The sequence below is a fragment of the Branchiostoma lanceolatum genome, chromosome 1, assembly GCF_035083965.1.
Source record: "Branchiostoma lanceolatum isolate klBraLanc5 chromosome 1, klBraLanc5.hap2, whole genome shotgun sequence".
Taxonomy (NCBI): domain Eukaryota; kingdom Metazoa; phylum Chordata; class Leptocardii; order Amphioxiformes; family Branchiostomatidae; genus Branchiostoma; species Branchiostoma lanceolatum.
Genome location: NC_089722.1, coordinates 24,009,830 through 24,030,453, shown reverse-complemented (window position 1 = coordinate 24,030,453; position 20,624 = coordinate 24,009,830). Strand labels below are relative to the sequence as shown.

Sequence of the window (20,624 nt, the reverse complement as noted above, 5' to 3'; positions counted from 1 at the left end):
TTAAGAGGGAGAGGCGCACACTCACTCACTTAAAAATGGAATGTACTGGAATGCATTGTGATATATGTGACTTTGCTTACTTTAACCATAACTCCTATATAGACACTTTAATCCTTACATTCTTGCGACTACTTTCCTTCTTTTTCTTTTCCGTTCGAACTGAGGTTTACAAAGATGTCATACCACGTGACTAAGCATAGCTGGGGTGACAATTTGAACATCAACATCGCCCTCGTTTTCAGACAATGTTGCGTCATCGACGCCACCCTGCTCCCCTATTGTCTGCAACTCTTTGTTCCCGTGAGTGTGACTTGTAGAATGTCAGCAACTCAGAAACGTAACTTCTGTAAGTCACACGGGCTTTCAAAGCTCTAAGGTAAGTCAACAACCTTGTAAGTTTTCTAACACTCCGATATAAACTTTAATAGGACTGAAAGGACCCAGGTGTAAGGTTGATTCGCAACGCTAGTCACGTAATGTTAAACCAAATGTGGCGGTGGGGAGGGTGGGTATAGCTACGTAGTCAATCTTTCAGGTAGAGAAGCCATACTTTCTAAGATAGACCACAATAATTTCACTAATTTCACTGAACAGACATAGATATAGAAAGAGGTAATAAACACTCAAATAAGACAGTGATTATTCTGTTTTCAATATGCATTCGGACCTCGAAAATAGCTGAAAATGGACGAAATAGAAAAGACAGATAAATCATTCTGTTTTATGTACTTTAACCCATTTTACATTCAAATGCAACGAAGGAATATCCACCCTCTTTAAGCCAACTTTCCAGGCAGATACTTAGATTAAATTTGTACAAAGGGGATGCTTTTTCTAATTCGAAGATTTACCCACAACTTCAGAAACGCTTGGTGATTCCGGAGGTACTTGTCCGGTACACGGTGTCTGATAACTACTATTGTTTAATTCTACTTTTTAACAATGTTTCTCTAGAAAAATAAGGTCTTTCAAAAATTAGTTGACTTCTTAAAACATTTGTTACACAGCACATTTGTATACACAAAACAAAGCGCACCAAGGTTTTGTTGACAGTACATAGTGCAGATACCTTCTCGGAAACGGTTACCCGGAACTAGTGCGACCGGTTTGGCCCTAATTTTGCATACGACAACACAGGGGGTGAAAAGTGCAAATGTATTGATGCACATCACTTCATTGTTTATATCTGATCGAAAATGGGAACGTTTTGATATTTCGCTTCGTTATTAAAACAATTGGCAATCTAAGTAACTTTCAGCACGGAAACACGCGTATGTTGGCGCTATCTGATCTATTCTATTCTACTTCTGTATGAGCTGTCTATACTCAAGAAGGTATAACCTCCTTTATCTATTTTTGTACGAATACTACTACCGATTTCAGCACTGTCTATCTTCTCATTTTAGACAACCGAGGATTTCCTGAATCCAGAATGTCGCTGTACCCGTACCCGCAGCTGGTAAAGCTGAAGAGAGAATACCTGGTGGAGAAGAAAGAAAAATGCAAGGTGGGAAACCGTTTTCTTTTATGGCCTCTGGAATCTGGCATTGTAAGCTCCATTTTATAGTATCATCCTACCATGTATACTATGTTTGTCATGTGTTTGATTGTGTGCTACGTTGGTACAAAACGTAGTGACATGCACAATACAAAAGCAAGCAACCTGATAAGTTTGGTAAGTTTGACAAAACTTGTCCAATTACCTGGATGTCTATCCTTCATATCATCGACGCACATAGTGACATGATTTTACATAGTTCATGGATTTCCCTAGTAGTTTGGAACATCACGTGGAGACCAAGAGGGAAGAGAGAGAGACTGAGAGAGAGAGAGAGAGGGGAAGAAAGAGAGAGAGAGAGAGTGTGTGCGTGCGTGTGTGTGTGTGTGTGTGTGTGTGTGTGTGCGTGTGTATGTATGTATGTGTGTGTGTGTGTGTTTTTTCTGGTTCTTTCTATTCATGAATACGGGCATCCTGCCAAACCTTTTGGGATTCACCCTTGAGTGCATTGATGCACTAACAACGTGACAGTTCACCGGGTACGCACGGCATAGATCATCCAATCAGCAAAGCCGTTTCTGTCTAACTGGTTCATCACAACAATAGAGCATGTTTGGTGGCGGGATAACAGTCGCTTGTGGAAATGTGATTGCCACTTATTTTTTACGTCACAAGATCAGAACATAGTGAGAATTGAGTCACCAACGGTTCTGGGCACCATCGGAAATTATTGGACCTTTTCACTCACTGTCTCAGGGACGTGATTTTGATGGAATAAAATCTAGAAAGAAAACTATTGTGAAACAAGAATGGCAAATTACACCCCTTCCCCGATACTGTTTTGTGATTTTTCCAGTCCCACAGACATAATTGCAGCAGAGATTTATGGCAACGCTACATTTGATTATATTGTGAATTGCAGAAACGTACACAGACAGGCATTCAAACACACACACAGACACACAGATATCCATTCATGCAGACACACATACTTGCACACAAATATTCACACATACACACATACCAACACACAAACAACTCCCCGATACAGGCACATAGAAAAACACAAAGATTACCCAAAACAACGAGTTTCACAATAGACTATATCTTGACTGACATTATATGCGCCTAATCATATACCACGTGTATGTAATGGTATAATCCGCTTACCTACCTTTACTACCGTAATCTATGTGGCAGATGTGACCGTGGATGACACAATTCTTAACACGCGTGCCTACCAACGAGTTCACGTCCTGGAAAGCCACCCATTCCAAATCAACGATATCTAAATGATATCCCACATGTCTGTCTGTGTGCCCCAAATCAAATGACTGGACCTCCGCCAAATGAGACTTGAACCTCGAGGCTTTAACTACAAATAGAACCATAAGGTGATTAATTCTACCAGACGACTTTTCCCCAAACGGCTGAAGTTAATGCAGCAAAAAGGTTGGAACCGATCAATAAATGCTTTTAACTCGCTGATCGACACAGTGAGTACAACAAGGCTGAGAATAAAGCCTGGCGTCGCGCTCTGAAAAACCTGAACGCAGAGCCGATCGTAAGGCGAAAAAGGACATCGTTTACTGCTGACCTGTTAGTTTTAGGCGTGTGGGAAAACAAAATAATGACGACTAATTCTCTAGACCTCCCCCTAACCGTGTTTGGACCATTCCACGTAAGGAGGGACTCGGGGTTATGTGATGCCCTTTTGCCACCAAGGTCGGACCAGCCCTCCCCAGAACCGTCCTGTTCGCTGCAGTCGGGCTCGCGCTCCCTCTGCTCTGAGACAGACGACACCCTAACACAACCAACACGCCTCAATGGACTGTCCGGGCTACAGGTAAATTTAGTGTACTCTTGAGCGAGAAAATCGTGCGCAAAGTTTGCCATCCAGCGTTAAGTCTGAGTGATGATGATTAGCCGGGCCTGCCCATTCGGCGTTGTTGTAGTCCCGATGGCTATTTTTGTCGAGACGTGGGCAACAGCCGGACGGGTAGAAAATATTTGTCCAGGGCAAACGTCGATCTTACTTATTTAGATTTCTTGAACTTACATGCCAAGGACAGGCACCTTTGCGTGTAAACGCCAGGAGACCTTTAGTTGAAGTTATGATGAGTCGAGGTTTTACTTAGGTTTTGTTTACCTTTTTTTTATATTTGCGTCAGAAACGAAAATACACAAAAAGAAATACGGGATAAAATCACGTTTGATGAAAGGCATTTTTCATGATATTTTCAACCTCTTTGTGGCTGATTAGTCTCAGACCAAAGTGTATATGTATGTATGTTAACCAATAAACTCTGTTTGTCCTATTCAGTTATGACCGTGAAATATATGGGCGCCCTAGATACACTATCGCCATTTATCTCTTGTAAATCTCTGGTTTGCAAGTCTGATCCTAGGATGTATCAGGTCTCTTTGTCTATATAAACAGAACGACTTCCACACTCTAGCTCATGAGGAACGTTTACTGTGAATGTAAGATATTCGGGGATGTAATGTATCAATAGTTTTGTGGAAATCGGAAACATAGCTAGATATTAAAGTCAGACATTTCCCGGGGACAGGCATTTCCCGTGTCGATATTAATACCATAGAGAGCGTGTCTGGCGGGGTACGAGGTATCATATATCCGGACTGTTGTTCCAACTGTCTCTCGGAATGTCTCATAAGTATGGCCAGTATCTGGATGACGTCGTCACGGCGCTCAGCAACCCTGCGCTAATCACTCCGAGCTGATATTTGTTGATGGCAGAGATCTGAAGATCTGAGCGGTGTCTTCTCTGCCGACTACCATCCGTGAACTTTGCCTTTAGGTCAAGTAGTTCTAACCGCCCAGGACCAATGAAACCACAGGTTACTAGCTCGCTTCGGTTCAAACTGACATGCTGTTGACTTGTTTGTTTTTTGTGTGTTGACCTAGACCGACCTAAGGCGAGAACGACCGAGATCACGGGGACTCGTCCCGAAGAAGGCCCGATTCCCGGCGTGGCAACACTTCAGAAACGGAGACTGTGGCACGATGTTAGGCAGGAAGACCTTCACAGCTGACCAGTACCTCTACTCCAAATCACCGCTCCTTCATCATGACTTCAAACAGAAGAAGAAGAAGCACGTACGGCAAAGATTCGTGGAGAAGAACGGTCACTGTAACGTTTCTCACGGAAATATCCGCGAACCGACCAGGTATCTCGTCGACATCTTCACGACGGTGATAGATCTAAAATGGCGGTACAACCTCTTCATCTTCAGCTCTGTCTTCATCACGAGTTGGCTGTGCTTCGGGTTCATTTGGTGGGTCATCTGTTTTGCCCACGGAGACTTCGACCCACACGAGGGGGAATTCACGCCGTGTGTGAATCAAGTTTACGGATTCACGTCAGCTTTTCTCTTCTCGGTAGAAACACAGACGACAATCGGCTACGGTTCTCGGCACATCACGCCGGAGTGCCCGGAAGCCGTGTTTCTCTTACTGCTACAGTGCATCTGTGGCCTCATCATCAATGCCTTCCTCTTGGGCTGCATATTCGCAAAAGTAGCCCAACCTAAGAAGCGAGCACACACCCTAATGTTCAGCAACGTCTGCACCATTTCGAAGAGAGACGGCGTCATGTGCCTGATGTTTAGGGTAGGGGACTTGAGAAAAAGCCACATAGTGGAGGCGCACGTCCGTGCGCAGTTAATCCGTTCGTACACCACTCCCGAAGGGGAGTTCATCCCGGTGTTGCAGGAAGATTTAGATGTCGGGTACGACGATGGTTTGGACAGACTTTTCCTCGTGACGCCCGTTGTAGTGTGTCACGAGATCGACGAAGACAGCCCGTTCTGGGACATGACACCTGATGAGATTCTAGCGGGGGATTTCGAGGTGGTGGTGATTCTCGAGGGGACCGTCGAAGCTACCGGCATGACCACGCAGGCCCGCAGCTCCTACACCCCCGACGAGATAAGATGGGGACATCGGTTCGAACCTATCACCACCATCGAAGATGGAAGATACCAGGTGGATTACTCCAAGTTCAACACGACAGTTGAAATCCCAACTCCTAGAGTGTCCTCGAGGGAAATCATGGGTTTCTCCACGCCGACCTCCAAGCGGAGTTCCTCCCGCAGAAGTTCGTCCCTCAGCTCGGGGAAGTCTATCGACGACGAATCGTCCGGTGTCGTGTTCGAGGATGAACTGAACGGTTCTGTAGGGAACGCCGTGGACAAATACGGCTATCCCATGTCATCCGGGTTGTCCGAGGAAGTGAGAACGGGCAGGGTTAGAGTCATACCGGAGAGTAAAGTGTGATACATCGCCAGAAAAGGTAGGTACTTTTTTAAACTCCCAGTCTTAATTCATACATTCATGTGCTCTTCATATGCTTTGAATTATAGTTGTTAAAGATTTAAATCAGCTGTGATTGAATATTGAGTTTTTAGCAAAGACTAGGAAAGACTTTTCCCAGGAAGAGTAGACCTAGGACTATTTTTGTAGTGTTATTCTGAAAAAAATGTTTGTGTTACATCTTACACCGAAGTAGATATAAATTGCACGACGCTAATAATAGCATTGTCCTGGTGAAACCACAAGACCAGCCACACATAAAGTGTTAAGTATGCAATGTACCTGTAATTTGTACCGTATATGCCAACCACATTGATCACTATAGCTATTGCCGTCACCGAATCTTGTAAATATACCCCCCCCCCAAAAAAAAAAATTACGTCCTTATAGTTTTTGTCCCGTTTGCACATTTGATTGAAATTGCGAGCATGCAGAGTAACGTAGGCTGATAGAGACAGACACATAAAGTTATTCATCCAAACAGACACGGGTGGCACGTACTGCCATGGCATTGTTTTTTTCGTAGATTTTGTATCACTTTTGCACAGTTGATTGAGATTACCAGCGCACTGAGTAACGTAACGTAACGTTACACTAAATAGAGACCGAAACATAAAGTTATTCATCCTTACAAATATACATGAGTGCACGTACTGCCATTGTTATTGTTGGAGATTGTCTCACTTTTGCACAGTTGATTGAAATTACCAGCACAGTGAGTAACGTATGCTAATGTAGGACGAAACATGAAGTTATTCATCCAAACAGACACTAGTGGCACGTACTGGCATTGTTATTTTTGTAGATTGTGTCACTTTGGCACAGTTGATTGAAATTACCAGCGCACTGAGTAACGTAATGTAATGGAGACCTAACCTTATTTCGTCAAATGGATCCTTTCATTTCCCCATGTTTAGGGCTCAATATATGGCGCCCTACACTACAGTTACGTAGCAAATAGAGAACAATTACTCTATCCAATGCACTGTACCTTCCGTGTAAACGGTCATGTCATATTTAGTAACTTTTCGATAACTTATCAGATTTGATCGTAAATCATGATGGAAATCATGCATATGAAACATTCGTTACCCACTTACTGTTTATGACACATATGTCCTTGTTATCAATACATATTTCTGTTGGACTCATGTACTAAACAAGGTAAAGTCAATAGCATTCAAATGACTGAATCCACAGGTAGCATAGCTAATATGGGTTAAGATTTAAAATTTTTCTATGCTGACGCTTTTTAAACATCTTCTTGCAGATTCTGTCGTAAAGAGGGGTTAACGACCACACAGATGCTTCGACGAATCGCAGATGGGATGACTAATATCATATTCTTGACAAAAATATTCTTTAAAAACAAATAATAAGGTGTAAATATCATGTACACAGGCACATGGGTTTGGTGCCTCAAAGTGCGTCACTTTTCATTCTACATGGAAAAAAATCACATTATATCTATATGGAATATCTGACTATCGACAAATCATCAGACCTATACTATGCAGAACCACTCCCATGTATATCTAGTGGATACGCACATATTCGAAATATGCCACTGTTGCTGTTAATATTAAGTGTTAAACTACAATATGTTGCTCTTGCAGGTATTTTCGGCAACTATGGATTCTCCGACCCACTTTTGTTGTGTTTATACTAAGTAGTCTACTATTTGGTAAACATGTTCTTGCTACATGTTGCAGCTCTACCAGCAAAGTAGACTTAATGGAAGCCTTATGTTCTCATATCAGCGTCTGTTTGCTTCATGGTGCTGTTTTCGTTGCAGTAGATACAGGATTTCTTGACCAGTGCAGTGATATGCCGCCAACAGCTGGCTCAACAGGCCGGTTCGGACAGTCCTGGTCTCTGGTCATCCATCCAGGACATTTCTGGTGCTATTTATGTGTAGAAGTGACATATGATACTGACTATCATGTCTTCCATGGGTAAAGCATCCACGGTGGAAACTTGGAATATACATTTTACTAATCGAAACCTTTTATGCTATGAAATAACTTTTCATAATTGGGTCGGAGATTGTTGTAATAGTTGCCGGCGAAATGTTGCTATGGTAATGGGGAATAAAATCATGTTGCCCATCATTGACTCTGAGTCTTATTTTGCGATTGTCTCCAACATAGTTTCCTAAATCTTCCTTACACCAAAATAGTAGAGTAGACTATGAGAATGTTTACCTGCATGTGGTAAAGTGAAACATACATTGTAGGACAGAAAGCTTTGCATTCTCCAATGTAAATGTGGGTCAACTGCAGGTATTTCAATGATATCTCTTTTACAATCTCATCAGAACATATGTAGTCACATCATCTGTGCATATAGATAATTAATCAATCAGTGCATTGAAATATAACTAGTAGATTGTTGACTGGTCAGCGAGAAAGAGACTGAAGAAAGACAGAGGGCATGTGCATTACTCTCCAAGCAAAGGAATGGCTCTGGCTCATGGCTTGGCGACATAAAGAAAACGGGAACAAAATAGAAAGCCCGACAAAAACGTCTAAACACGCCAAAAACCAACCGGATCCACTTCTCTGCGAGCAGCTGCTTGAAGAGTAATATGTGTAACATATAGAAACTTAATCTGATGCGTAAGTTTGTACAGTCATCAGTAATGCTATTGATATATATCATTACACTCACATAGTTGGCACCCATCCACACAGTCATGTTGTAAGTGACCGATACTTCCCATCGTCCAAATGTCGCTGCATACCAACATGATCTAATTCGCCCTAAAGCATGCCTTACAATTTGAAATATGGAAAACAAACGCTCAAAGCAATACACTGTGATAATCAGGAAAGATTACTAATATTGTAAAATCATGGTTATCACACCGCATGCCATAAATGTTTGTGGTCTAGTCTCTTGTATAGTTTAATGTCATTGCGCACGATTTTCACTTTCTTCCCAGTTAGTAGGTCTCTAATCCACCGTTATCACTGGATAGGTCTATAGATATATCACCGATTTAAGCTTGTTCTGACAGTGACATCTGACACCTGAGTGAATAGAATGTTTAGTCCAGAATATATCAGAAACACCCTTTTAAGAATCTAGAATATACCTAGCCTGACATCTAGCCTTGTCCAGCTTTTAGTCCTTCCGTAACGTAAGTGAACTGATAAAGCTAAGCAAGGCAGGCTCAAGGATGTTCAGGCTACGAATATGTTATGTTTACTTTTAGAACCTGACTCGGCTTGTAAGTTATATCTTGGTGTGGACTACGTGCTACGGTTACCGTATCGCCTTCAGTGTATCGTGCAGCAATGTCGACACCCAGATGTTTGGGATTGTACGAGTGCGTAACCCAGCTGGTCAGTACTGCTGGCACCACCATCAAACAAGAACGCACATCTGGCTATACTGTGTTCAACACGACTGAGGCAGTTTGGTGTGGCCCTCGATGTGAAATTCTATAACACAATTCTTAATAATAGTATGATGTAAATGATGTCGATTTTTAGTTCAGTATATGTCATGTCTGTTGATGATGATCGCAATGTTGTCATGTCATTTTTACTGCAGTAAATCTCAGCGGTAGAGAACGTTTAAAGCTTAAGCTCATTCAAACTGTCAAGATCCCTTCATGGTGGCTTTCGTTCACTCTTAAATAAACGTTTAGCTGTCCTCAGATGCCCCTATCTTTATTGCTTCAAGTACAGGAAGAGTCAGACTGCTGCGGCTAGCCTGACCGCTGCACGACATAACACAGATCTGCCAATGACATTTACAGCTGATCTAGTCGTAAGTTATAAATGGAAGATATGCCAACTCAACTACTGTCAGCAAACGGTGCTATGTAGACGTGCAATATTGCTTTGTAGTTAAGCCCTGTTTACATGCAGTGCACTGCTCTCTTTTCATTGTGTAGATCTAGTTCTCGACGAGTCGGTGGTCGAACGAGTGGTATATGGTTGATATACGAGTGATACACGTAGTCATTTGTGAGTCGTCATGGAGGACCACAGCATATTCGCCATGACATTGAGATACGGAATGCCAGTTTTCCAGATTTGAGACCTGTCAGTTGTCAGCGTGTCACGGCAGCCACGTTCCTTCCATATCTATGTCCGGGACGACCCTATCTCTGGGAGGATGTTGACGGCATTCCTCTCACGGCCAGGAGTCAGCGGGTGGCGCCTGGGTACACTGTTATCAGCACACAGGCGTCCTGTTTGGAGCTACCGAAAATAGGCCGAAATGCGTGATGGTGAACCTTTCCCTCTCCTTTTGGTTCTCCCGTTGTCAGTATGAATGGACCATGGTTTTAATGGTCAGGGCTTGAGGCTGTGAGTGGCGTAACAGCCGGGAATGCCGGATAGAGAAAAGGTCAGTCTTCTATGGTTTGCTGTCAGTGAGTGAGAATTTTGCCAGAAAATTTGCCAGAAGAGAACTGCTCGTCGACATGTTGTCGGATAGAGGCTTGGTTAGCAACTTTCTGTACAGATCTCCCCTCGCGGCCCTCCGCCGACTCCCGAAGGCAAAGAAGAAGGAACGCCGGCGCTTCGTCGAGAAGGACGGCGGCTGTAATGTTGTCAACAGCAACATCGGGGAGCCAGGGAGGTACCTCGACGACATCTTCACCACTGTGGTCGACCTTGGATGGCGAGAAGTCCTGCTGATATTTAGCTGCATGTTCGTGCTGAACTGGTTCGTGTTTGGTTTCCTGTACTGGATAACGGCCTTCGCACACGGAGACGTAACATACGGGTCGACGACAACCAGTGGCGACTTGTGCTTCACTTATGTCGACTCTTTCACCACGGCATTCCTCTTCTCGGTGGAGACTCAGGTGACCATCGGGTACGGTTCCCGGGCTGTGGGTGACTCTTGCCCCGCAGGTATGTTTGTGTTCATCCTGCACAATGTGTTAGGGCTCATCACCTCGACCTGGCTACTCGGCATGGTGTTTGTCAAAATAGCACAGGGCGGTCGGAGGGCAGAGACCCTATTATTCAGCAAGAATGCAGTCGTCTGCCTCAGGAAGGAGAAGTTGTGCCTCATGTTAAGAGTGGGAAATTTGCGCCACAGCCACATTTTTGAAGCCCGGGTCCGGGCGTTGCTGCTCAAGCCCAGACTGACCAAAGAAGGGGAGGAGGTCGTGGTGGACCAGACTGAGATTAACGTCGTTCATAGCGGCACAGACAGGCTGTTCGTGGTGGCACCTGTCACCATCTATCACGAAATAGACCAAAAAAGCCCCCTCTATGACCTTTCACCCGAAGAACTGGCCAAGTCCGAGCTGGAGCTGGTGGTCATGTTTATCGGGATAGTGGAGAGCACCGCGCGACTCACGTACTTCATGAGCTCCTTTACTACTGACGAGATTCTGTGGGGGCACCGCTTCATGGAGTGCGTCTCCGCCAAGCCGGGCAGCTACACGGTGGACTACACACACTTCCAAGAAACATTCCCCACCCCCACTCCGGCGTGTAGCGCAAGGGAGTACGAGGAAAAACTCGACGAGCAGGGGCAGAGACGGGTGGTCAGGTTCGAGGACGAGGTCCGATCAAGAAACGCCATGCCTCAGGCTGCGGCAACAGGAAATGCGTCATGACACTCATGATGGAACTGTTTACCGAATATTGGAGCTAATGTAACTAGAAAGGTTGTTAACAAACATAACTGGCACTAGAAATACGGGCCTTTTTATTGAATGACAATTGCCAAATTGCATATTGTCCAGGCCACTTCAGCAGCAGAACACAGTGAACTTGAGTTGAAATTCTATACCCAGTCCTATTACATGTTTACTCCTATTTCAACACATTCAAGTTTACTCCTATTTTGCCGTGATGTTTCGGAGACAAAAGTATGTACGCCCGAGGATGTCTTTGCCAAGCTCACTTAGATATTTACATTGAGGTCTCGCCTTGTGTTAAAGCTTTGGTAAGGCCCAGATGTAGACATAAAGATCCTGTACGCTGCTACTCTGTTGAAATGCTTGCAATACTAGTCATGGCTGCTATATAGCTTCACTTTGTGAATACAAACGTACATGATAAGCACAAATGTGACGACGTTTGATTGATGTTCTTTTATTGTCTCCATGCATCTTCGGCACATATCAGTGATATCATCCCCAGATATAAGATATTAGAGAATATATTTCAAATCCTTTCATACATATCTGATATCCAGTAATCATTACGAATACTTAGATATACGCACTAGATAGCTGCATATTAGTACATGAACAAACTGCCATATTCACGATTATACTAAAGACACCAAAGCCAAGATCTTATCTTACGATTGCATCAAACTTCTTTTATTTTGTAGTTTATGGATATAGATATTCCGAGGAATGTCCCAATATCCATATGGATATTTATGCAAAGGTATTTGGAATGATGTGGAATAAGAAGAAATATCAAACTATAAAAAAAGAATGGCTTTTTTTAGATACTTACTACTCTACCTACTGAGGTCACGTCTCTATAATCTAAATATTTATCATAGTCTGAATAATTATAACAAGCTTGGTCTTACTTAGAGTAAACTAATCTACCAAAGACATGATTTATTCTATTTCTTAACACGGCAATAGATGAAAGCTTGAAATTAATCATGAGGAAATTTGATCACATGTATGAGTGAAAATCAAAGTATTGTGATTCCATGAAAATACTGATACTGTCTGACGTCTACTCTCTTCAAACTTAAGCTATTATAATGCTATTAGGTACTATTACTCAACACATGCAAGAGAAATAACGTTAATAGTAATATTTTCAAGTCATGGCAACTACTATTGTGTACGATAGCACCTTTAATCATAGAGACCTTAAGTAGTTATATGTGTAAAAGAGGAAACAGATGAAAGCCGCACCGTTGTGGTTTTGACCTTTAGCCTTCTTCCAAGCGGGGAGTGGTCCTGTTCCAGCCTTGTTGCAGGGGTTCAGCCTTTGATTATACTGCAAAGAAGAAAACACAAAAACTTTATGAATATGATATAAAAAGTGCTTGGACAAAAAACGCGAGCCGTAGCGAAGCCGCATTGGACTACCACTAGCTATTTGAAAATGCATCATGCTTCACCTCAATTGACGATGACTACTTTACGTTCATTTTACTATAGATATATTCCAATTCACCGGAAGTTCACTGTCATATGATTAGGAATCACGTTATCATCGAAAAAAAGGTATATGATATGTACATAGGCCTTTTCGACAAGTCTGTACGCCCATCTCTTAACGCTCCGTCCTATAAGACTGCAACCCTTTCCAGTTACATGCGTACTGCATTAATAACAACTGCAGGGAATCAAACTCCCGACCTCTAGTCCACACCCCGACCAATCAAGCCACGTGAATCGCATTGAAACTGATTCGTATCAGCCATGGCCCGACAAATCGCTCTCTAACCTGCGTTACCGACTACATTTGACCAAACAAACTCGCCAGTGAGATGGTGGAAGGTCTCAGCTTCCAAAAGAAAAGTAGTAGAAACACTTTTTTCTAAACGTTAAATCGCGGGCGGATACAATCACTTCCAAAGTACCAAAATTGTCAATCTGAAAACGTCTTTTGGAAGCTGACACCTTCCACCATCTCACTGGCGAGTTTGTTTGGTCAGATGTAGTCGTTAACGCAAGTTAGAAAGCGATTTGTCGGGTCATGGCTGATACGAATCTGAGTTTCAATGCGATTCAGTACCGGTGGTTTGATTGGTCGGGGTGGTCCAGCGGTAGCGTCACTAATCACTAGACTAGCGGTGTAGAAGAAGCTGACTTACGATGTCCTTGCAGACGTTTGTTTTTTCCTGGACATTTTCACCCCGTCAGGACGGAACACGCAGCGGAGGGATTTGATGAAGCCCTTGTCCTGCACACCGGCCGACCAGCCGTCCTCGAACCACTGCACACGGATGTCCTTAGTCTGCTCACATTCGTACTTCGCCTGAAAATGACATATAAGATATTTAGGGTCAGTTGCTACTAATTTTTTCCCTCGTCTGATGATTTAAGTGTGAATATTTACCACTCTCTAGTTTCATCACTATTTAGTTGATGTAGATTAGTCCAGATATAATTTTGTTAGAAACTGGTATGCATTTTCATTTTACTTTCTATAGTGTTATTTCAAACGGAAATTGCCGATACAATTTTAGATCTGTGTTCTTTCAATTACAAGTTCACCGCAAATGATACTCGATCTACAGCTGATTTCCCATCCTTACATATAGTATACAGACACCCAAGTCTTCACCATCATATTCTTCAACGTCCGACGGTTTGAATTCAGGGCGCTTTCCTTTTCCTCCTCAAACAATGTCAACCAATGACAAGTCATGACAAAGCGTTTGTACACACCAGAACCATCTGGAATACCAGGCCGTCTTCTTCAAATAGCGTCTTGCAGAAACTCTGAACATCGGTCTTGTCCTCAAAGTCCTTCTGTTTACGCCTTGCCACGCGCCCGGTCCATCGACTGCTACACGTCACGCCATTGGCCATGCGCTGTCCAGCAATCCTGAGTTAACGAACAAATGCCTTCAATACATTTTGATTGGTTGACTGTAGGAACTCACTTCGGCACGTTTTTTCTTATACAGTCAAACCTGGTCGGGCAACCATCTGGCGTAGGCAACCTCCAGTCACAAGCCACATTAAAACAATCCCGTCCATTTTTACACAGTTAACCCTGCCCTGACTCGAGCAACCACCTGTCTTCAGCAACCATTTTGCCTCAATACCTTGAGTGGTTGCTGAATCCAGGTTTGACGGTATTGTCAACCTCTCTTTAACACTTTATAACATGGGAAAATGTAGCTTCAGCCTACTGTAGACGATTGGTATTTTGCAATGACACTAGGAAACTTCCTAGTACTGAGACCGTGTTGATAGTGTGAGAGAAACAACTTACATGACGTCCACGCACTCGTACACTTGAAGGTTGGCAGCCTTGTAGCTCCGCGTACGACTGCACGATATCTCCTTCCCTTCCAGCTCCTGGAGGCTCCTGAACCCGGCTACAACAGGTAAACGGGTTACTTAAAGATTCATATACCCTGTATTGACCTTTTAAAAGCAGTTGTTTAGAGCCATATCCTGTATCAGGTGGGCCGCAATTGGGATATCGATGAGTTAGTTCCTTGTTGAAAATGAAACACTCTAGTTCTATTCTCCTGAATTGGGTCATACAAAAGATGAAGATGATGTAATACAATGATAGAAAACGTTCACAGGTTCACCTCTCCGTCTATCATAGCTCATCAGCGATGCATTTATTTTGTTGGTCCTGGCAGCATTCTGAAGACACACTTATGCTTAGGTCCCAATTGGAAAAAGGGGCCCCGATGGGTAGTTGACGGGTTGTTTTGGGTTTTTTTACTTTCGGGCGTGATCCCCACGTGGCCCCGTTGGACACCCTGTGCCTGCCATGCTATTTTTGGGCCCGACCAGGCCCCAAAATCATTTTAGCTCGGATTTAAAATCAACGCGGGACCCGTTAACAAATAGACACCCTGAGCTAACCGTGCGATCACCGGGAGGTACCCCCGCGGTACCCGGCAGTCCACCGGGACAAATTTGTTGCTTCGGGGCCCGACCCGGACTACACCCCCTACGGGCACAGGTGCAAATAGGACCGAAGTATTACCTGGCTCGTCACAGTTTACTCCCGTCCATCCCGGCAGACAGCGGCACGTGCCATCAAAACCACATTCACCATTGATACATAACGCCGCCGTGCATCTTGTCGGTCTCTCCTCCTGACAGAAGGATCCTGTCCAGTCTGAAAAAAGAGAGACTAGTATTAGTTTTATGCAGTTGCAGGAGAAAAGCTAGCTGTCTTGTATTATGTAGTCATGGACATCGTCATTGCAAACGATTTCGTTATCGTTATTTGTTATCATAGCCGTATTTTGTCCTTAGTGCTTTATTCCAAGAAATTGTCACCCCTACAACTGTATCTTCGTCATTTCAAGCGGGTATCTCGCAGAAGGCCCAAAGAGGCACAGTCACTGCCAATTTTTTTTTTTTTTTTTGGTGAATCTAAATCTTTACCTTGGTTTTTAATTCAGTGGCAACGCTGTGATTTCCAATAAAGTTATCTTGTATCGAATTGTCAGCCGAAACTAAGAATGTGACATTCCGGGGGCGGCCATTTTGTATAGTTCACGTATTTTACTATCCGTGCGTCACACGTCAGTATGACTGCAAGGAAAAATAGGCAAAAATTCGCACAAAGTTGCCGCAATGATTTGGCGCCATTGGGTGCAGTCCAGCGAGATACCCGAGGCTGCCATTTTGTATAGTTCAAGTCTGTGTGAACGCAAGGGAAAATAGGTTAAAATTCGCAAAGCTGCCGCAATAATTGATCACCATCATAGTCTATATATAGAAAAGCGTGCTGACCTGCTGTGCATGCGCATTGTCCATCAGGCCCGCAGGTGCCGCCATGTTGGCAGCGGCAGCGGTCGCAGTTCGCGCCTGCCCAGATCGCCGGGCAGGAACACCGGCCTGCTGCGTCACAGGTGCCTCCGTTCTGACACGCGCATGCGCTGTTCTCACATCGAGTTCCTGTGAATCCTGAAACCAAAGAAGGCGGATGCTCTCAGCAATCGAACATATGAAGTATACAAAATCTACATCCTACACAACAGTAGAGTAACGCAAGTCAAGTAATTACCTTTTTATTCATTGTGAAAAGAAGTTTCAAAATTTACCTTCGGGACACCGACAGCGTCCGTCCAGTCCACATTCTCCGCCGTTGATACAGTCACAGGTAAGTCTACTCTCACATTGGGCTCCACCGAAGCCTGGTCTACAGCGACAGCGACCGTCCGGTCCGCACTCGCCGCCGTTGTAGCAGACACATGGCTGAGAAACTGGCGTTTCACATTGTGGTCCTGTGAACTGTGGTGGGCAGCGACAGACGCTGTCTGGTCCACATGCGCCACCGTTGTAGCACACACATGCTGGCGGTATGACATTCTCGCATTGAGCTCCTCCAAACCCAGGTCTACACCTACAGCGGCCGTCCGGTCCGCACTCGCCACCGTTGTAGCAGACACACACTCGGGGTGCCACAGTCTCGCACTGCGCTCCTGTGTACCCTGGGGGACAACGACACCCTCCGTCTGGCCCACACTCGCCACCGTTGTAGCAGACACATGCTGGCGGTATGGCAGTCTCGCATTGAGCTCCTCCAAACCCAGGTCTACACCTACAGCGGCCGTCCGGTCCACACTCGCCACCGTTGTAGCAGACACACACTCGGGGTGCCACAGTCTCGCACTGCGCTCCTGTGTACCCTGGGGGACACCGACACCTCCCGTCCGGTCCGCACTCGCCACCGTTGTAGCACACACAAGGCGGGGTTACGACAGTCTCACACTGAGTTCCTGCGAATCCAGGTCTACAGCGACACCGACCATCTGGTCCGCATTCGCCGCCGTTGTAGCAGACACATGGCTGAGAAATACGCGTCTCGCACTGCGTTCCTGCAAAGCCTGGTCTACAGCGACACCTTCCGTCAGGGCCACATTCGCCACCGTTGTAGCACACGCACTGTACAACGACTACCTGGCACTGCTCGCCGCTGTACCCAGGTCTACAGCGGCACCTTCCGTCCGGACTGCACTCTCCTCCGTTGAAGCACAAGCAGCCTGTTATCGGTGTATCGCAGAACTGTCCGGTGTAGTCAGGTCTACACCGACAGACACCGTCAGGACCAGGTTCCCCGTGTACGCACTGCTGGACGATCAGAGTATCGCACAGTTCGCCCGTGTACCCCGGCTGGCACCGGCAGACGCCGTCAGCACCGCATTCTCCGTTGACGCAAGAGCAGATTCTGATGTTACACCTCGGTCCTCCCCAGCCTCCCTGGCACCTGCAAGCCCCGTCTGAACCGCACTCACCATTGACGCAGTCACAGCCTTCTTGTACTTCACAATTGACTCCTGAATATCCATCTACACATGTGCATGTGCCCGTGACGTGGTTGCATGTGCCGCCATTTTGACACGTGCACTCGCGGTCGCAGTTCTGCCCGAAGAATCCTGCGGGACACTTCGACTCGCACCTCTCTCCCGCCCAGCCGGGCAGACACTGGCACCTGTCGTTAACACACTGGCCGCCGTTCTCGCACGAACACGGCGCCTGCTCGCAGTAGTCGCCCTCGTACCCTGCTAGGCACGTGCAGGACCCGGTGATGTGGTCACAGGCGCCACCGTTTTGACACACACACTCTTTGTCGCACCTGTCGCCATAGTAGCCGATCGGGCACGGCTCGCTGCAGGAAGACCCGACCCAGCCCGCCGTGCACCTGCACACGCCGTTGAACCTGTCGCAGATGGCGCCGTTGTAGCAGACGCATTGGTTAATACAGTTCAGTCCGTAGAAGTTCTGCCGGCAGGGGTCATCGCAGCGGGCTCCGGTCCACCCCTCGGTACACACGCAGCCGGTTTCTCTGGAGCAGACCGCGCCGTTCTGACATTCGCAGGTGAATCGACAGTCGTCACCCCAGGTGTCCGCCGGGCACTGCTGTCCACAGTCGGTACCCGTGAAGCCCGGCACGCATGCGCACACGCCCGTGATGTGGGAGCACGTGCCGCCGTTCAGACACGACCCGCACACCTGCAGACAGTCCACTCCGTACGTACCTACAGCAGGAGAAAGTCACAAAAGTGCGACTATTAGTCTGCTTCTCAACCTTACAGTACATCAAACAATTTAACGGACTCGATTTGTAGACCTTCCAGATTGACCCGTAGAAAATAAAGTGCTTAAAATTTGGCAACTTTGATTCTTTTTTGCATTGAAATGAAACTCTGCTTTCCTTAGACGTTTGGGGTTATGGAGAGATATCGACACTGGTTGGTCAAGCAATGGGAAATGTGCAATGAATGTTCAAATACCTGCCGCACACTGGTTCTCACAGTTGGTGCCTGTATACCCGGCTGGACACGTGCAGGTCCCGGCCGCAGGGTCGCACAGGCCGCCGTTCTGGCAGAGGCACGTCTCCTTGCAGTTCTGTCCCCAGGTCCCGGTCCCGTCACACGGCTCGTCACAGTTCGGCCCTCCCAACCCGGCCGGGCACAGGCACACACCGGTCACGGCGTCACACACGGCCAACGGGTGACAGACGGGACATTCCTCGTCGCAGTTCTTGCCGAAGAAGCCTGTGGGGCACGCCGTCTCGCAGTTGGTCCCCGTGAAGCCGGCAGGGCAGTCGCACGCCCCGGTCTCGGGGTTACAAACGCCGCTGTTCTGGCAAGTGCATCTCGACCGACAGTCGGCGCCGAAGAAATTGGCCGGACAACGCATGCCACAGCTGGAATGTGAGAAAGCAAGGCTTAGCTTGTTGTACGGACTTGACCTGGTTGCAAGATGACGAGAACGTCGGAACATTTCTAAACCGGCGCCCGGCCGGGCAGTTTGCGGGAACGAGAAGTATGGTATGAAAGACAACAAAACATACAAAACTTGAAAAATCAGTCATGGTCAAAATTTGTATATATTTCTTGATATACCTTTAATTAGTCACTCCAACAGTCCGACAGGGCCTCGGTTTGGAAATGTGACCCTACCATAAGGACGGAAAGGTGAATATGCACTGTTGTAGATAAGAAGTGAGTTGTATTTGTACATACTCCATCCCGATCCATCCCGCATCACAGGTAGTACAAGATCCAAGAATTGCGTCACAGCTCGCCGCGTTCACGCATGCGCACGCCTGCTCGCACGCTGGGCCATAGAACCCCGGAGTGCATGCGCAAACGTCGCCCGCTCCGCACACTCCGCTGTTAGCACAGGGTGGCACACAGTTTGCTGAAAAAGGACATTACCTTTGACTTAGGAGATACTGAATACATTAAAAACCCAACAGATCCCCTTTTTAAAGGCCTTTTCACACAGTCTGCGATTTGGGGTTGAAAAATTTAGAGCGGCAGAACCGGCTTTTTTGCAGTTGAAAAATGTTAACTTTAACCACACATGCAATACACTTCTTCTCCAAGCAGAGGTTTTGGTCGTGGGGCTCCGAGGCAGACTTCAAAATCGCGGCCACCCGACCCACGACCTAACCTCTGCTTGGAGAATAATACACTTTAGAACTTTTTAAGAAATCCTCACAGATTATGCGTTTACATGTTTTATTGAATAAACGTTTGACAACAATCCCCTCCTGAGCCACGAAGAACATATTCTAGACATGGGCTATTAGCTCAAGCTGCCTAGAACGTATATATATATATATATATATATATATTTATATATGTCACTGTATATATACGTTAGACAGGATAGCAAAGAGTTCAACCAAAATAATAAGGAATACGCCGACTAAAACATGTGGTCTACGAGCTAAGGTGATTGGCGTCAACTGTTAAAGACTGCCACGTTACGTGACTCATAAAAAGAAACAGCAAATTAACCCTAACTCCTTACGTTCTTGTCCAGCCACCTGAGTCGTCCATATTCTGAGAACAATCCAGAGGCAAGAAAAAATGTACGACTTCCTCTCCGTCATGTCGTCACGGACAGTCTTACAACTCTTCCTTGAATAAACAGCACCGCCCGTCCTCCCAGTAAGACCTGTGAGAACTAAAGAGTGGTGTCCAGGGGACTCTCCCTATTTGAGTATCCTGGCCGGCATGTTTTGTCGTTCATAGCGCCGGGAGGAGCCGACATTGTTACTTCCCACAGATTGTCGTGGCGTCGGCCTTCGAGCAGGCATGCGTAGTATGTAAACAATAAAACCGTTTCTCTACAACTTTGAGAAAGTAATCATACTAAGGTCGAACTTT

General features: G+C 45.7%; 3 protein-coding genes across 4 annotated transcripts; 2 read left to right on the top strand and 1 right to left on the bottom strand.

Annotated features, from left to right (window-relative positions):
* Positions 1-365: 365 nt before the first annotated feature.
* On the top strand, positions 366-7,945 carry LOC136443141 (G protein-activated inward rectifier potassium channel 3-like). 2 transcript variants are annotated; one of them, XM_066440238.1, is made up of 4 exons: positions 366-376; positions 1,407-1,507; positions 4,428-5,814; positions 7,105-7,945. In XM_066440238.1, the coding sequence occupies exons 2-3, from the start codon at positions 1,433-1,435 to the stop codon at positions 5,796-5,798; spliced, it is 1,446 nt and encodes a 481-aa protein (XP_066296335.1). In that variant the 5' UTR covers positions 366-376; positions 1,407-1,432; the 3' UTR covers positions 5,799-5,814; positions 7,105-7,945. The 2 variants fall into 2 exon arrangements, with proteins under 2 accessions (XP_066296335.1, XP_066296326.1); XM_066440229.1 differs by lacking the exon at positions 366-376 and adding an exon at positions 3,148-3,344 and having other exon boundaries at positions 1,410-1,507.
* Positions 7,946-9,814: 1,869 nt separating this feature from the next.
* Positions 9,815-11,894, top strand: LOC136443121 (inward rectifier potassium channel 2-like). Its single transcript, XM_066440206.1, has one exon. It carries the CDS (start codon positions 10,273-10,275, stop codon positions 11,422-11,424), a length of 1,152 nt encoding a protein of 383 aa, XP_066296303.1. The 5' UTR covers positions 9,815-10,272; the 3' UTR covers positions 11,425-11,894.
* On the bottom strand, positions 11,886-20,536 carry LOC136443114 (multiple epidermal growth factor-like domains protein 6). Its single transcript, XM_066440196.1, has 10 exons — positions 20,266-20,536; positions 19,470-19,647; positions 18,735-19,150; positions 16,542-18,479; positions 16,231-16,404; positions 15,473-15,607; positions 14,738-14,843; positions 14,185-14,344; positions 13,608-13,771; positions 11,886-12,784 (listed from the first exon to the last, which is right to left on the bottom strand). Exons 1-10 carry the CDS (start codon positions 20,345-20,347, stop codon positions 12,769-12,771), a joined length of 3,369 nt encoding a protein of 1,122 aa, XP_066296293.1. The 5' UTR covers positions 20,348-20,536; the 3' UTR covers positions 11,886-12,768.
* Between the last annotated feature and the right edge of the window lie 88 nt (positions 20,537-20,624).

What these genes read in the sequence shown, in the direction of transcription:
- LOC136443114 (XM_066440196.1), bottom strand. Translation starts at nt 20,347, where the DNA reads ATGACGGAGAGGAAGTCGTACATTTTTTCTTGCCTCTGGATTGTTCTC. An exon ending in TCAGGTGGCTGGACAAGAAC is followed by an intron (nt 19,648 to 20,265) that starts GTAAGGAGTTAG and finishes GTCCTTTTTCAG; the next exon opens with CAAACTGTGTGCCACCCTGT. An exon ending in TACGAGTGCGTGGACGTCAT is followed by an intron (nt 14,345 to 14,737) that starts GTAAGTTGTTTC and finishes TCGTTAACTCAG; the next exon opens with GATTGCTGGACAGCGCATGG.
- LOC136443121 (XM_066440206.1), top strand. Translation starts at nt 10,273, where the DNA reads ATGTTGTCGGATAGAGGCTTGGTTAGCAACTTTCTGTACAGATCTCCC.
- LOC136443141 (XM_066440229.1), top strand. An exon ending in ATGGACTGTCCGGGCTACAG is followed by an intron (nt 3,345 to 4,427) that starts GTAAATTTAGTG and finishes GTGTTGACCTAG; the next exon opens with ACCGACCTAAGGCGAGAACG.